The 18,150-nt window shown below is 42.3% G+C and overlaps 1 protein-coding gene across 1 annotated transcript in view; it reads right to left on the bottom strand.

Annotated features, from left to right (window-relative positions):
- Positions 1–18,150, bottom strand: part of NRK (Nik related kinase) — a 126,871-nt gene that overhangs the window by 66,735 nt on the left and 41,986 nt on the right. The window contains exons 3-6 of the mRNA XM_032767056.2: positions 13,573–13,629; positions 4,847–4,972; positions 3,920–4,030; positions 2,167–2,257 (exon numbers count right to left, since the gene is read on the bottom strand). Coding sequence (XP_032622947.1) covers positions 2,167–2,257; positions 3,920–4,030; positions 4,847–4,972; positions 13,573–13,629 — 385 coding nt within the window. The remainder of the gene's footprint in view (positions 1–2,166; positions 2,258–3,919; positions 4,031–4,846; positions 4,973–13,572; positions 13,630–18,150) is intronic.

Raw genomic sequence — 18,150 nt, 5'->3', positions numbered from 1 at the left:
CTACTGTAAGGATGTATTCCCATGATAACAGTAATACCTAACTCCTACATAGTGCTTTTTATTGATCTCTATGGAATATAATATATACTTGGATTAAGCACTATGTTGAGGGTGGGGGGAGGATTAAGATTTTCAAATGGTATTTTAATCTAAAACAAAAACCTACAAATAAGTGTTCAGGTGTGACTGGGAGATGTCTAGTATTACTGCTGGTGGTTAAAGTTGGATAAGGTCAGCACATTAGTGAGGAAATGGATTGCTTTGTTCTGAATGGTTTCACAGACCTTTTTTCACTGCACTCCCATCTCAGAATATGTTCGGGGAGTGCACTGTTTTATCCATCTGTTAAGTGCATTAAGAGGACTAAGTTATACTGTGCTCTTTTAGGCTAATGGGCAGTGGCATCTCAATATGATTTTTTAGTTGTATTGTCAAATATCATCGCTCAGATAATAAATAGGACCCACATTCAGTAACTACGTGTTTGTATTAATTAAAAAAAACACCTCTGTACAATATCAGATCAATTGGGAAAAAGGTATAAATAAAGCTGAGTGTTACTCATCAAGTAGCTACAGTAGTATCCCATTAGTGTAAACAGTAGAGGAAAAAGAGATTAGGAAGGGTACAACCCTATTATTACCCATGGCACCAATGAGCAGATTTTCATGCTTGACTCCAATGAAGCAAAAAATTTGCATGCAACTTCTGGTACATCTACTGATAAACAGACCTTAGAGAACCATACTGCAACATGAAATTATTGTAGCACTAAATTGTGTAAGCTTATCTAATAATGGGTGGGCGTCTATTCTTTGAAGCATCATGCATTCTGTATTTTGGATGTGAAATGTTAGTCTTTTATACAAAGCCCATTAACAAGGTTGAATGACATTGGATCTCTGAAGTCTGAGTTTTCCAGCTTCTTGGCTTTTAGACATGGCTGAGCTAAATTTCTCTGGAAATATTTTAGTTTTACTTTTGTACTTTATAGAAATGTTTCATTACTGTCTACTCACATAAAATAGAGTACTTGCTTTATTTTTTTAATAGGTGAAAGACATCAGTTATGTTGTTAGCAGCCATACAAAACAAAACAAAAAAAGGCCTTGTTAATTTCAAGAAGTACGGCAGGAGAATTTGCCAAATGGAAAAAAGACTCAGTGAAATCCTGGGATAAAACTCCCACTGACTTCAGCGGAGCTAGGATTTCACCACATAGATCCGATCTTCACCAGGCGTCAGAGCTATGCTGCTTTACATTTACTGAGGATCTCCCCCAGTATCTACACAGAATAATTTTTATTTTATTTTTGAATGCCTGAAACAATGAAACAGAGAAAACAAAAGAAAAATCCTACATGAGAAAAGCACCGTTCTTGATACGCTCTCTTTAAAAATGGCCTGATATTCCCTGTGATGTCCTTCCAACAAACCAAAGACCTAACTGTTCCCATTTGCTTTTGAGCTATTGACATTGTTTGTTTTCACAGAGCTAAAAGTTGTCAATAGTCTGCCACTGCGACATACCATTTGGAAGTGGAAATGAGAGGGCTCTCAAATACCCTTGGGTGGAAACTCTTTATACATAACTTCATGGTGACCTTTAGACAGGGTGAAGTATGTGTCACGGCCTCAGCACTGACTATCAGTTTCATTAAAATCTCCTAACCCACTTCTAGTAGAAAAACGGCTTAGTGGAATTTATTGCTCAAAACTGATTTTTCTAAACTGTGTTGGCCAAAGAAGAGCTCTATGTAAATTTAAAAGCTTGCCTCTCTCACCAACAGAAGCTGGTCCAGTAGCAGATATTACCTCCGCCAACTTGTCTGGGCAGAAAGGACATGACAAGGATAATTTCCTACATTCTGAATTTGGTACTTATGCATAATGTAGTGTTGATGTGGGCTAGTGAACAGGTTCTGAGTTTGACTCTATTGGGATGGTTGTATTTCAGATGAGGAGAGCAATTCCCATGCACAGAGCCTATAAAGACCTTTGGGATCCTTCTGTCTGAAAGGCACCATATAAATGTGAGTCTTTACAACTATATTTAATCTATTTTTCACTCTTGGGTTATTAGATATCCTTTTCAGGTTAACACGGAAACCTCAGCATATCTTTAAATAACAAACAGAGTTCTAGAAAAAACTGAGAGAAACTTACCTAGTTTTACTTCTGCATTTTCTGTTAAGAGAACGTTCTGTCCTTTAATATCTCGGTGGATAACGTGATTCAAATGAAGATGTGCCAAACCCTGCAAGAAAACCACATGGTTCTAGCTTGTTTTTTTCTTTTAAATCAGTTTCATAGATTTGGAATTTTGTCCCATGAAGTTCTTTTGCTTTGTTCTGGCTATGTTAATGGAGAAAAGGGACTAAAATTTTCTAATCTAAAATTCTTTAGCAGCGATTGGCAGCAACACGTTCATTTAGCAATAAGAGAAGAAAGCAACAATGGGTTTGATTTTCTTCTCGCTCCCACGGGTCTGACAGCAGGAGACCATCTCTGAGGACAAATAAGAGGAGAAAGAGGCCCCAGAATTGCACACTGTAATTTCAGAATCAGAGGGATGCCCATTTACAGCACATGTTAAAGGCACACTAAAGAGGAAACTGGGGTGTGAACAGCGAAGTGTTTGCACAGTGTGCGGAGTGCTGTGTATGGAGTATGCAGAGAACAAAAGACTTGTCGCAATGGATTAAATCCTGTATTGAGCCAGATTCCCACAGACTTCCGTCACTGGTGATCACCTCTCCATCCGAGACTATTTTAGTTTCAAAACATTAGTTAAACGAGGCTAGAAATAATGGAATATCGTATATTGAACTGATGCAGACAAGAAGCACAAGCCCCACCAAAAATGCCCTCTCTAATATGAGTGACTAGAAACAAACAGCTTCTAACAAAATCTAACTTTTGTCCACAATTTCCTTGCTGACAGGTCACTCTCCACACACGCTCTTCATCAGTTTTCACAGGGAGATGGGCGTAGCCCTTCCCTTTTGTCCTACACTAACATGTATTTATCATCTTAAGTTGCAGTATTTAAATTAAAAGGGGGCTTGTAAAACCAAATTTTCTAATGGGGATGCCATAGTGGTGCAAGTAGAACAGCACGTGTCCACAAAAATTAACCCACCTTTGCACTTGAACAGTGAGTAACTGCGTACCTGCCCGTCTCAGTCAGTTACCCCTTTGCCAGGGACAGATGGGAGGTTTTTATGCCTCCACTGAAAATACGGCCGTTCGTGTCCCCATATGGAGGCAGAATGCAAACCGTAGTGGGTCATGGTAATGATAGCAAGCAGAAGTCCCCGACAACAAAATTTCCAGGTGATCAGTAGAGCTACTCCATTCACAGGAAAGAGTAATTCCCAACAAGAGAACAGATGCCCCCAGTGACTCATGGATTTGGTATCTATTCAAATCTGCAGTCCAGTCCCAAATCCAAATGGGCTATTTGATGTTCTACCAGACAGACCACCCATCTCTGTTCCTATACAAATAAAAGACTTTAGACCTTTGAAGCCTTAATGCACTATTTTAACATATGTCATTTGAATGGCAGTTCCCATAATATGTGTTTATCTTACTGTTATTTAAAAATGGTTAGAACTCCATGGTGATGATAGATCAGTATCTTGCTAATGGACTTGGATCTTTTCAGCCTGGCTTGCTATGTAACCCTTGCTACCAGATTTGTCTGTGTTTCACAAAAAACAATGAGAAATTGGTTTGGTTTCTGTACTGTCCAGGAGAAATAAATAGCAAAGAATGAAGATTGGGCCCAGGAAGTAACTTGGGACATCCTCTTTTATTGACAATAAAGCAGCCCTGGTGCCACATCTTGTAGTTATTACAGGAAACTCTTCAGATTGTCAAGTGACAACAAGCAAACTCTATTAGCAAGACTCACCCTGAGAACCTCTCTGCAGATATACGCAATCCAGTCCTCCTTGAAACAGTTACCTTTTGTCTTCTTTACCAAATCTGTTACAGAGCCAGCTCCACAATATTCCATCACCAACTGCAGAGAGGCAAACACAGTATATATCCTTAACGTAATCCCCATTTAAACACACTGTTCGAGTTCTGGTCTTACACAGTCAGGCTTAACTATAAACGGATGGTGCTACCTCCAACCTCTGAGGATTGCAAGTGGAGTAAATTTTCATTTCACTTTGCTGCTGGTGTAAAACAATCCAGCAATGCCTCTCACTGTCGGCATGTCTTTCCTTACTAGAGCCAATTGCGAGGCAGGGGAGAATTTTGAGAACATTCAGAAAATCTTTTTGTTTTCACATTTTTCAGAAAGAACTGATTTTGAAAAAATGATCAGAAATATTTTTACTGAATTTTTTGGTCTTTATTTTTCCTTCCTCCCCCAGTTTTTGCTGTTTCCATTTTGCCACCGGAAAAAGGGGGAGGAAAAAAAAGAAAGAAAAGGAGGGAAAGACCTAAAAGGAAAAAATGAAATCAAAACCAGGAAAACCAAAAACATGGTTTTTCAATTTACATTTTCATAGGGGGAAAAAAGGAATTCTGTGTTTTGGAAAAAAGGCGATTTATTTACAAAACTATTTTGTGTTTTGACTACCTCAGAGTCTTACAGGTACCATGTCACCATAAAATGTACCAAGCCCCACTTGTGTTCCTTCTCCAATTCACTTCTCAATCATAAGTGGGGCAGATAGGCAGGCAGAAAGTCTCTCTCTTGCAAAGTAGTCCTCAAAGCAAAATCTGGATCACTGAGTTAGACTCAGGGCTAAGCACACTGGAGCTCCCAATGAAGATTTGCTCTCCCAGGGAAATCTGATAAACACAGAAGGGATTCAACTCTTACCCAGAGCTGATCATCCTGGCCTGCAGGGCTCTGCTTTACAAATGCTCCATAATACGTCGCAATATTCCGGTGATGAGAATATCTCTTTAACATATTTATTTCCAGTTTGATTTCTTCCTCCTCGTTCTGTAGCAAGAGCAGAACACAGTAAAGATGGTAACATATTCATCACTGCATTGTTTTCATAACCCTCTGTTCTTGGAAATCAAGGGCTAGGCCCTCCTACAATCACAGGAGCAAGCTCTTCATTCTTCTGTTTAAGACTGACCTGGCACCTAAATCACTGAGCTCAACAGCCGCACCTGTCTAATTGTGGCTGTAATAGACCCGTATCCTGTGTGGACTGAGAACAGATGGGGACCTGTAACTCACTCCTCAGTGGGTTACATATATACTAATTTATTCATGGAGAAATTAACCAGATTGAAGCGAAATAAAATATTACTACTAACATGTCATATTTAAACAGGGCTTTACACATTTTAAAGCATAATACATACATCAACTAATCCATCCTCCTGATACCCTCCAAGGAATTGATTATCCTCCTCATCTTGCTGCTGGGGAAACCGAAACCAAGAGAGGAGAAGTGACTTGCCGAAGGGCACAAAGCAATTCAGAGACAAAGCCAGGATTAGAACCCTGTTCTTTTCTCCTCATCTTAGGGTTAGTCTAGCAGAGTGTAGAGTTATCTACAGAAAGCTGGACAAAAGTCAAGCATCTGGAGTGCAGAAACTACTGCCTATCATGCTGAGGAGTGTTGCAGCCATGTGCTCCCCTGTTTGCCTGTCGTATCTACTTGTTGTCTCTTGTCTTATACTTAGTTTGTAAATTCTTTGGGGCAGAGGTCATCTTTTGTTCTGTGTTTGCACAGTGCCTAGCACAATGGGGTTGTGATCTCTGGCTGGGACTTCGGAGTGCGACCGCAACATAAATAAATAACAACACTCTAATGAATTAGAAATAATGTCATTGGTAGCATCTAGTGGCATCCTCCATGAGATTATCCTTCTTTGCAAACAGAAATCTCTGATCCAATGGAGAATCCAGGCTCCTTTATAACTAGCCAGCTGGGATGTTTCTGTCTCTTCTTTATGGACTCAGGTGTCTGTATTAGCATCCTCAAGAGATGGTACGTGGTTCCAAGTTAAGGGCATGTGCATTTAGCTGCCTGCTTTGCCATTACTGGAACACTGCAGCTATATGTGCACTGTGCTAAGGATCTGTCTGGCTGCTTCGGCTAAAAGGAACCAAGTAAGGCTGATAATTAGTTTACCTTTTGTTGCAAACTATCCTGGCACTTAGGAGCTGATGAAAAAAAAGGTCCATTGGAAGAGAAAAATGGCTGGCAGTTGCAGGAATTTTTCTGCCCTTTCCCACAACTTTCCAGTAGCCTTGCCATTAAAGCATTCCATTAACTGTCAGCACGAATGTTTCACAAAAACAGTGACATTGTCCTATCTCAGCTGTGTGGTGGGGAGGGGTAAGACACATGGAGGAGTGATAGGCTGGAGCCAAAACCTCTCAAGAAGTCCTAGAAATGGGTCATCGCCTAGTATAAAACACCAAAAAAACATTCCCAATAGACGCATGGTGGCCATGTGGTGACCCAATGACATTAATCCAGAAGAGAAATTTTGCCAGAATACACATGCAGAAAAAATAATTGTTTTAAGCTTGAGGAAACTAGAAGTGTAAAAAGGCTCCACTCAAAGCAAAATCAACTCTGAAGTATTAAAACAGCCGCTCTGCCATTAACACATGGCTCTCAAGTTGCATACAGCACCCCAACCACTTCATCTGTCTTATATTTGCAATGAAAAGGAAAGGGAAAACTCTGGGCTTGATTGTGCCCTAAGTGCTGCCCCAGTGTAATTAAAAAAGGTGAAGAGGAGCTGAGCAGAGCTGGGACAGCCACCAAGAGAATTCTAGATGACTCAAGCTGAATTCCTCACAACGGCTCTCAGCCAGAACACACTAGAGTGGAGCCGTAACAAGGAATTTTTGCACCCGAGGCAAGGGCCGGCTCCAGGCTCTTCGGCGGCGGGTCCATGAGTCCCTGTTGGAGGGAAGAACCTTCTGCCGAATTGCGGCCACGACTTCATTCATTCTTCAGCAGAAATTCCGAGGGACTCAGGGACCTGCTGCCGAATTGCCACCGAAGAATGAATTAAGCAACGGCGGCAATTCAGAAGCAGGTCCTTCCCTCCGAGAGGGACTAATTGCTGCCGAAGAAGCAGTGGCAGTAGAGCTGCTGCTGAAGCGCCTCCGATCGTGGTAGAGCTGTGCCTGAGGCAAGTGCCTCACTCGCCTCGCCCTTGTAACAGCATTGCTCTAAAGCATCTGCCGCACAGCCCTGGAAGGTCATATTTCGCTCTCCGTGCCTGGTCACCATCTTGAGCCATGTGGCATTAGGGGAGGGAGGTTTCCGCAATCAACTGGGAGTGAGAAACTGGCCAGCTCAGTTGGCTAATCGGAGCAGGTCCTGCCCCTCTCTACCCATTACAATTTCCTTTCTAGCATTCATAAGAATTCTAGCAGGGAGCAGGAGCTTTCCTTGCTGTGGGATTCTAGTCAGCACAGACAGAGGGATGGAAATGGGGGGTGGGGAGGAAGTCAGAGGATAAAGCTGGCCTGACCTTTCAAATGATCCGTTCAGATACATACATATAGCAAAAAGCATTTTCAATGCCTGAATTAATAATCCTGAACAAAGATGGGGCCAGGAAGGAATTTCCCCCCCAGGTCAGATTGGCAGGAACTTTGGGGCTTTTATCACCTTCCTCTGCAACATGAGGTGCAAGTCGCTTGCCAGGATCATCTGGGCATATGTTTCACATAACTCCCTGCCCTTGCAGGAGAGTTGGGCATTGGTGCATCTCAGCCCATGCTGTTCTCTGCCAATGGCACATAATAGTTTAGTCTCCAGGGGGAGGGGGGCATAGGGGCTGGGATACTTGGGCTCATTCTGGTGGTGGGTTTTGGGGTGAGAGTGGTTGGATGGTGTTTAATGCCCTGGGATAGATTAGATTATCTACCGGTCCCTTCTGACCTTAAACTCTATGACCTTCTCTTCCCTCAGAGACATGATCATTTATGGCCTCAGCCTGTGGAACTCCCCAGCTAGATGGGTTTCCCAGAATCCCCCAGTGACTCACAAGCTTGTGCTAGCTCTTCTCTTTGAGCTGGTGCATTCCTGCCTCTTTTTCACTGCTGTCTCTTTCCTTCAGAACTTTTATGGTGTCCCGGTTTGTCTGCTGGTTGCTGTATTTAAGCAAGCCCAGTTTTGTTTTAAAAAAGTGTATTAAATGTTTTCTGCAGGCTCAGAAAGACACACAGATATGTGGTTATAACTGAAGACGGGCAGAATAAATTGTATGCTCACCCATACCCCAGCTACTCCAGTTATAGACTTTTGTGGGGTGATGAAATCCCCACAAGCCCTTCTTCTCCCTATTAGGGCATGCAGATCTGGGGCTTAGAAGATTTGAGTTCTGTCACAGACTTCCTGGGAGACACTGGGCAAAGTCATTGTCGCTCTCTTTTCCCATCTGTAAAATGGATATATTAATCCTTCCCTACCTAACTGGGGCATTGAGAATGTACATAAATGTAAGTTTGTGAAGTACACAAGTGTAATGGAGGCCATATATGTAAGTACATACATGTTTTTCCTATAACCAGCTAGTACAACCCCTAGATTCATCTCTTCCCATTATTAGCTTCCCAGAATCCTTGCAATCACCCTCCTTGCCATTCCTGATTTTCCTTCATCCCCACACTACCTTCAGATGTCCTTATGCCAGACTCCAGGATCTCTGATGATGCTCAGATACTGTGCTATGCTGCTCAAATGTTCTAGTGATGAGACAACAGGCCGCTCCGTTGAGACTGGGCAACAAGCCTTGCAATCTAAACTATTCTGCCCCTACAGAGACAGAGGCACGAATTGCACAACAGGCAGGTCTTCAAAAGGTAAAAAGACAGAAACGGGGGTGTCTCAGTTTGGGAGCTGAGATACTGCGTGAAACTGGTTACTGGAAAGTTGTAGCAGGTGTCAGTGGAAGATCAGAGAGATGGTAGATGGTCCTGGGCATAGTGTGCTGGTCTGGGAGTTGGGAGACTTAGTTCAGTTCCTTGCTCTGCTGTATGCTTCCTGTGTGACACTGGGCCAGTCACCTTATGTCTCTGTGCCTCTGTTTCCCATCTGTAAAATGGGAACAATGGGGTGTTGTGAGGATAAATATATGAAAGACGGTGAGATGTTCTGATAAGATAGCAAAAGGGGTGATGTAAGGCCCTTCAGTAGATGGGGGTCATGGAGAAGGAGGGGGAAGTAGCCTCAGTGGTTGGATACATCCAGATGCTCATGATTCCAGTCCTAATCTTCTCCTTGTTAATATTGCTATGGGCCACATTTCCAAAGAGCCTTGAAATCTGCTTGTAAATGTTGCTGGCAAAGAAATAGAAGTCGCTCCCAGGTGTGCAGGAGCCACTGCTGTTTCCCCACACAAACCGAGTTATTTCTGGGCATAGATGATTGCATGCACAAAATTACAGGCTCATGTTCAAAGGCTATTTTTGAAAATGTGGCCCTATCTGGTAGGTAGCAGCAGCACACACCTCCAACCTCAAGAGGAAACAAGATGAGGCTGATACACACACTGCCAGGAGACTCCCTTACAACTGTTATGGCACCGATATTAGTTTTTCATTTAAATAAATAGCACTTAGATAACTGGAAAGACTGAAAGCAAGGGATTCACAGGGACAGCCTGCTGCTCCCTCCATAGACACAGCTCCACAGGGAGAGTAATGCAGCAAGAATCTGATCTCTTTGCAAACACTTTGCTAGGTGTGATCAGATAACAGGAAGCAGAGCCTGTGTAAAGAGGCACAGAAGCACACATTACCCTCAGCTCTCATATAGTCATTTAAAGCTCCCACGCCCCTCCCTGTTACATGACACTGCAGCACTTCCTGACAGATGTCCAGATGATCCCACCCTGACCACAGCATCCTGCTACGATCATAAGAAAGCAGCTCCGAATCTCGCAGCGCATGCTGGAGAGAGAACAGATTTACTCAGCTCTAAAACTGACACAGTCCTCAGACTTGAACAAGCAAAGGCTGTAACCTAAAGACAAGAACGACAGAGGCTTCTCCAGGAGGGCTAGAAAGCTCTTCATTTCACATCACTTTATTATGAATATGCCCCATTGTCTATTACAAGTCGATCGCCCTGTGAATGTGCCCTCAGATGTGGTGCATATTCAGCACATTAGAGCGGATGCATTTTGATATTTTTCAATACTTTACTTAATATGTTTCAAACCTGTTTTTCAAGCCAAGGGAATAGAAAATAACTTAATACCAGCTAGACAATAACATTGTGCAAGAAACACTGAACCTTTAGCAGGCAACTAATTTTATTACACTGAATTCTTGGAGAATGAAAGTAGTTCAGTCTAAAATACTTCTATGGCCCTCTATTCCTGTAATATATGAGCAGCTCACTTCATCTCACACATCCCTGTGAGGTAGGGAAGAACTATTATCCCCTTTTTAAAGATGGAAAATCAAGACGCAGAGAGACTAAGGCCTATATCAGTGGTTCTCAAACTTCTGTACCGGTAACCCCTTTCACATGGAAAGCCTCTGAGTGCGACCTCCCTTACAAATTAAAAACACATTTTATAACACCATTATAAAAGTTGGAGGCAAAGAAGGGCTTAGGTGGAGGCTGACAGCTCATGACCTCCCCCCTCATGTAACAACCTCACAAGCCCCAAGGGGTCCCGACCCCCAGTTTGAGAACCTCTGGCCTAGATCCTTAAGGGTATTTAATTCCTATTGAAATCAAAGGGAATTAGACACCTCAATACCTTTGAGAATCTGGGCATAAGTGACATGTCCAATGTCACACAGGAAGCCTGTGGCAGAGCAGACTTGATCTCCCAAGCACCAGACTGTCACCCTAATATCCTGGAAACTTTGCAGCTGTGAAATGGCAGACTAAGATCAATAAAACTTCTGCCTGCAGTCCTACTGCAATAAGCTATGAACTCATAAGAGCTCTTATACTAAGCAGGGCTTAGAGGGGAGAGCACCAGGGAAAACCCCTGAACAGGTTACACCAGCTTTAAAGATTTTGCCTTGAAGCGCTGCAGAATTCTTAAAAAGACACAATCCATTTTGTGTGGGATGATTCAAACCAAAACCAACCAGGTCTGTTACTGGTAAATCCTCAGCTTGTAAAGAGGCTGTGCAACCCCCAAATAGTGGGTCAGATACCATCAATACACCACAGCTGCTCTGTGCTGCTACGGTGATGCAAAGCAGCTCTAAACCAGGATTAACCAGTCAATTAAGCAAGATTATGGCTGTTTTGTGTTTGCAGAACCGCAAACAGATACTGATGTGAATCAGTGAATCTGGGCCTCTGGGTTAGCTTATCTTTCATTTAAGTTTGGTTTCCAACAGTGTACTGGTGCACACAATATTCCATCATTTAGATGTGGAGAATATCAAACGGTGTGCAGCACAAGGGAGGAGATCTCTGTAAAGTTCCTTGCCTTGAGTTTTCACATTGATACTCCCTATGGTGGTCTCTATCCCCTGCCCATGGATCAGGCCACTGGCACAACCCCCATCCCCTGTGAATCCCTGAGGTTCAGTGGGAGGCAAAAGCTATCCACACAAGATCTCAGTGCCATTGCGTCAGCTCTGGGTCTCTGGCAGTCCCTTCCCAGCTGATCTCTTTCTTGAAGTCTGGAGATGCTCAGATCTGGGAGTCTGATTTGGGTTCCCACCCCACCACAAATTCAACCTCTGCCACTCCCCAAAAACCTTTCCTCTTCGGTGACTCATTTCTACAACACGATGTAGATGCAAAAAGAACAGGAGTACTTGTGGCACCTTAGAGACTAACAAATTTATTTCAGCATAAGCTTTCATGGGCTACAGCCCACTTCTTCGGATGCATAGAATGGAACACACAGACAGGAGATATTATACATACAGAGAACATGAAAAGGAGGAAATATGCATACCAACAGGAAGAGCCCAACCAATTGAGATGAGCTATCGTCAGCATGTTCTCTGTATGTATAAATATCTTCTGTCTGCGTGTTCTATTCTATGCATCCGAAGAAATGAGCTGTAGCTCACGAAAGCTTATGCTGAAATAAATGTGTTAGTCTCTAAGGTGCCACAAGTACTCCTGTTCTTTTTGCGGATACAGACTAACACGGCTGCTACTCTGAAACAATGTAAATGGCTAGGCCTGTACCCGCAGAGCTAGAAGCAAAGTCCCAGCACTTGACTGGTTCAGTCGTTTCAAAAATGTACACTCTCCACAGACAGAAAACCAAACCTTAGTAGTTTGACCTTATATATGTACACAAGTATATTTTAATCAAGATATAGAGCCTGGTTTTTATTCATACTACGGCCCATTTGTACTACCCTGGCAGTGTCAAAGGGCCTTAAAGTGGGTGTGAGTTACACTATACTTAATCCTGCTTTAAGATCTCCTTTTCTTAGGTTATGTCTACATGATACAGCGGCACAGGTTAGACAGCAAAAAGTGCTTCTGTCCCCATCGTTTACACCAGTTTTCCAAGAGACACAAACTACATTGGCAACAACACCGATGCCTGTATAAATGTGTCTACATTAGGGATTGTATTGGGTCAGTTAGGTGGGTAAAAGTCTACACCCATAACTGACATAGCTATGCCAGTACAAGTTTTAACGATAGACCAGGCCTACTATTTCGGAATAAGAATGCCTTTTTCTTTACTATTTTAATCCACTTTGGAAGTGGATTACACTGAACGAGAAAAAGGCATTTATAGTCAAAAATAAGAATGTTCACACATGGCGTGATTATATAGCTATTCTGCTTTAAATGCACACCCTACCTTATTCTGGATTAATTTTCATGTGTAGATAGTCCTTTAGTGTAAACGAGAATCAGGCCCATAATACGCAAGAACTGAATTGCAGGAAACTCTAGGGGGGAAAAGTTTTTTGGCCTTTCATGCTAATATTGTCTTGAGGTGGCAAGTTGCTGTACTATAAAATCAGCTGCACCGATCAGAGGAGGAACAAAAAAATCAATGCTTAGTAAATTCCATGACACTATGTTCTAACTCTGACACCACTTTATAAATGTGAGCAAGGCTGTGCCAATTAAACTGTCTCCTTCTCTCATCTATCTGATAAAAAAAAAGCAACATTTGCAACTCTAACATGTTCTTTCCTGCTTGCTGTCAGTGTGACTACAATGCCCTAGATTTTTGTACTGCACAGAGGAATAGCTGGCGCGTGAGGGGAAAGGATGTGATGAAACACAGCAGGGGCAGCGCAGAGCTACAGGAAATCTTCTATTTGCTATCTCTGGAAACAGATAATCAACTAGCAATAAGCAGGAAGAAAATTCTTTTCTTCATCATTATAGACTAGCAAAAATATACAGACCCACTGGCCCTGATTGCTTTGCTCCCATTGTATAAACATGATTGAAAACAAACAAAAAAAATTACTCATACAACCAGCCTCAGCACGTTAGGAAAAAAACCCAGTTCCCAGCAAGCGGTACTCATGCAAGCAGATCATCTTCTTCAATAAATTATCTCACTCTGTAGTAATCTGGCTGGTTGTTTTATATGTCCTTTTTGCATATATCCAGACAACAGTTTTTTCCACAGATGCTCACTCACCTCAGTAACATTCATAACCTTGATTGCTGCTAGTTGTCCTGTTTTAACGTGGCGGCCCTGTGAAAATAAATGGCATGCTGTAGGTAAAACAGACATGTACGCAAACCATATGTACAATATTCACCGACTCAGAGAAAAGTAGGGCTGGAAGAGACCTCAAGAGGTCAGCTTGTCCGTCCCCTCCTGTTGAGCCAGGATTAAGTATCTTTGCAAGCAAAATAATCCAATTAATCATCAATATAGTGATTTTGCATAGCAAGATTTTCTTGTTCAGTTGTCTTAAGTCAATGAAAATAACACCTGCATGATGCAAAACCATTAGGATGAAATTCAGCACTGCAGAAGGTAAAGAATAGGAAATTCCTGTTTTCAGTGTCCAATGTTAGTTTGTAGGTCGCAATACAGCTCCCAGGAAACAGGTGTCTCCAACCTGCAAACCAACATTTCTTGGTAATCTCAGCAGAGATGTCAAGGCTTCAGTGAGCATAGAGCCCAAACCACCTTTTCATCCCTCCACATCAGGGCAGAGACAAGTTGGTGAAACAAGTGGGGATGCTGGCACTGCTTCTTTTTGTGTTGTACCCTACAGTGTCCAAAGCTGTCAATCTGGCAACTTTTCCACAGTTATCAAGGATTACCTTCAGACATCCCCTGCCTCCCAACAGTTCTACACCTCTACCCCAATATAACACCACCCGATAGAACACGAATTCAGATACAATGCGGTAAAGCAGCACTCCAGGGGGGCAGGGCTGCGCATTCCGGCGGAGCAAATCAAGTTCGATATAACATGATTTCACTTATAACACGGTAAGATTTTTTGGCTCCCGAGGACAGCGTTATATCGAGGTAGAGGTGTATATTGTGAAATAAGCCTCTAGAACTCTCAGCGCTAACGCGGTTAACCAAGGGTCAGGGATCAACTTGAAAAGCTTGTGGAGGTTTTGCACTTATAGAATAATGCTCTCTGCTGACATGGGGGAACCCTTCTGAGTTTTGTAATGCACACTGAGACTGTCCAACTGTGCAATGCTGAGACCCAGAAACTGAGACAAGCAACAGCCTTACTTTAAAATGCACCTTTTTCACTTCTCTGTTCATCAGGATGGCTAGGTCACATTGCAATGGAAAGTACAGTGTATTACCATGCTAACCAGCACTAATCTCATAGCTGAAGATTGCATCAAATTACACGAGTTGACATCATATAGGTTAAATGCTCCAATTATGTTTTCCCCGGGCCAGATTGGCAGAAATAGCCTTCAGCTTTTTTAGTGCCATTTCTCTCCTGCAAATAATTGTCTGCAATTTTGTACCCACAATTAACTGCAGAGGGTAAACCATAGGAAATCAGGTATTCCAACATGAACTGGTATGATCTGTGGACACTGTGATTTGCAGTTGCAATTTACATTTGTAAAATTAGAAGGCGAGTTGATCCTTTTAAAAAAAAAATCAGGCCCTGTATGTTCAAAATTCCATATGAGAATTATTTTGGGGGCTAAGTAATTTTGCATTAAGAAAAATGTTTCTTTAATATCAGTCAGTATGTCACAGTCCTGCTTTCCTTTATAAAAGATAAACTATGCTGAATTTTTGTATATTTATGAGTGCTCTCTTCTCGTGGGGATGCTTGTGGGCCTGCAAAGCTTTTTTGCGTAACAAAGAAATCCTATAATTCTAGTTTAGCACAGAATTTAAGAGGAAGATAAATGAGACACACCCAAAACATGTGCATGACACACCCATCAGCGTGTCTGACTAGAGAGCCTCTAGTGATGAATGCTTCTCCAGACAGATGCCTGCCTTTGGTCACTATCCATTTCAGCTGACGTCAATCATGGTTAGTAAGCTTCCTTTTAGCAGCCACAGTTCCTTTGTTGGAGGCCATTGTTTGCAAATATTTCCAGGCATTGAATGTCTTGGCAATACAGTAAGAGGACCTACCACGAAGTACAGTAATGCCAGACATGCTGGCACCCTGATTTAACCCCACAGCCTGTCTGGAATTAAACATGCTGATAAATTCAGGTCTTTAGCCACTGTACCTAGCAGGCAGCTGACCTCTCTAGGTGACAGCAGCTTTTAGGGCAGCTGTGTGCACTGCAAAAGGATGATACACGTCGTTTGCCTTTGAAAATTTAAAAGGATTCTCATCGTTGCTGTTTCACAGCTAGATCGAGGATTGAGATGTGGGAAAGAAAAGGGTTTCCTTTTGTTATAAGCACAGAAAGTTTGGTACAAAGATAGCGTTGCATGGGATAAAGACAATTCAACAGAATAGCTAAGAAGGGGGGGCCTTGGTGTTTTACTTTGATATCAGAACATCTGCCCAATTAACTTGTCCCTTTGTATAAAAGATAGCTGTTATTTTACAGCCAGCATTATCTCCACTCCGTTCAGACCTGCTGTACTTGCTTACTTTTATCATTGTAAACCAGAAATGTCAAATATGTCTCCACGTCAAGAAGAGAGAAGAAAAGCTGATAGTAAGTGAAGAATTTTAAGCCATTCCTGCAGATTCACTCTTGTTCCCATCCTCCCTGTGAGCTTTTCTTCTTTTTTTTGGCTTGGATTTGGGAAGATAATCTCAGCCCTCACAAAATTCTTAAGAAAAGGTTAACAAACCCCATGGATCAATTACTTGGGTGGAATGCAATCATTTAAAATGCTGGAGGGCCAGAATAGAGAGAATGTTTTAGCAAGGTTGGAAACATCTTATGAAACAGTTTTTTAATTCTGTCATGAGACACTAACTGTAACGCTATTTGTGGTGAAATGTGGGGTTGTGGGTGTGATTTGTGGCATGCTTTCCAGAAATAAATAAGTAATGGGTCTACACCCTAAGTTTCTTAACATGGCAGGGACGTGGCTCCTTTCATAGCATAGCCTATGCACATCCTAACCTCTGTAATAAGCCTGACATAGGACGGCATTACACATTTGACAAATACACACTTTCCACATGAGCCTACGCCACCTGCATCCAGATATGCACAAACAGGCCTTTCCCATCAAATATGCTGAAGCTACTACAAGGTAGGTGCATAACTGGTTGGAAAATCATTCCCAGAGAGTAGTTACCAGTTGTTCACAGTCATGCTGGAAAGGCATAATGAGTGGGGCCCCGCAGGGATCTGTTCTGTTCAATATCTTCATCAATGATTTTGATAATGGCATACAAAGTACACTTACAAAGTTTGCGGACAATACCAAGCTGGGAGGGCTTGCTTTGGAGGATAGGATTAAAATTCAAAATGATCTAGTCAAACTGAAGAAAAGGTCTGAAGTAAATAGGATGAAATTCAATAAAGGACAAATGCAAAGTACTCCACTTAGGAAGGAGCAATCAGTTCCATACATGCAAAATGGGAAATGACTGCCTAGCAGGGAGTACTGAGGAAAGGGATTGGGGCAGGGGCGAGGGGGGGGGATCACAGCAGATCACAAGCTAAATATGAGTCAACAGAGTAACACTGTTGCAAAAAAAGCAAACGTCATTCTGGGATGTATTAGCAGGAATGTTGTAAGCAAGGACACAAGTAGTAATTTTTCTGCTCTACTCTGCGCTGATTAGGCCTCAATTGGAGTGTTGTGTCCAGTTCTGGGTGTCACATTTCAGGAAAGATGTGAACAAATTGAAGAAAGTTCAGAGAAGAGCACCAAAAATGATTAAAAGTCTAGAAAACATGACCTATGAGGGAAGACTGAAAAAACTGGATTTGTTTAATCGGGAGAAGAGAAGACAGAGAGAGGACATAACATGCATCTGACGAAGTGGGTATTCACCCACGAAAGCTCACGTTCCAAAACGTCTGTTAGTCTATAAGGTGCCACAGGATTCTCTGCTGCTTTTAGAGGACATAACAGTTTTCAAGTACATAAAAGGTTGTTACAAGAAGAAGTGAGAAAAATTGTTCTTCTTAATCTCTGAGGATAGGACAAGACACAAATGGGCTTAAATTGCAGCAAGGACAGTTTAGATTGGACATTAGGAAAAATATCTTAATTGTCACAGTGGTTAAGCACTAGAATAAAGTGCCTAGGGAGGTGGTGGAATCTCCATCTTTGGGGATTTTTATGAGCAGGTTGGATAAACACCTGTCAGGGATGGTCTAGATAGTACTTAGTCCTTCCTTGAGTGCAGGAGATTGGACTAGATGATCTCTCGAGGTCCCTTCCAGTTCTATGATTCTATGACTAAAGAGAGACAACATGACAGTCATGACACACTCCACAGTAGTTCACACACACAGCCTCAATCATGGGAGGCAACGGGAACGGCAGAGAGGACACTGGACTTCTCCCAGATTTTATTCTAAACAGCCAACAAGAATGTTAAAATCCATTTAGACACTTACCAGAGAGGGGTCCGAGGGAAATCTTTTCAATCCCTTATCCAATGAATAACAGTCCCCAGGCTGTCAGCATTGGCTGCAAGCCAGAGTCCCAGCCTGAGACTTGAACCCAGAACCTCTCAACTATAAGGTGAGCATGCTACCACAGGGATGGCTCTTTAAAAATGTTTTAGGCAACTCTAATTAACCCTGGTTAAATTCCTGCATGTAGATTTTCATG

Source organism: Chelonoidis abingdonii, chromosome 8 (genome assembly GCF_003597395.2).
Source record: "Chelonoidis abingdonii isolate Lonesome George chromosome 8, CheloAbing_2.0, whole genome shotgun sequence".
NCBI lineage: Eukaryota > Metazoa > Chordata > Testudines > Testudinidae > Chelonoidis > Chelonoidis abingdonii.
Note: the sequence above shows the minus strand (reverse complement) of the source record. Positions and strands in the feature narration are given on the sequence as shown.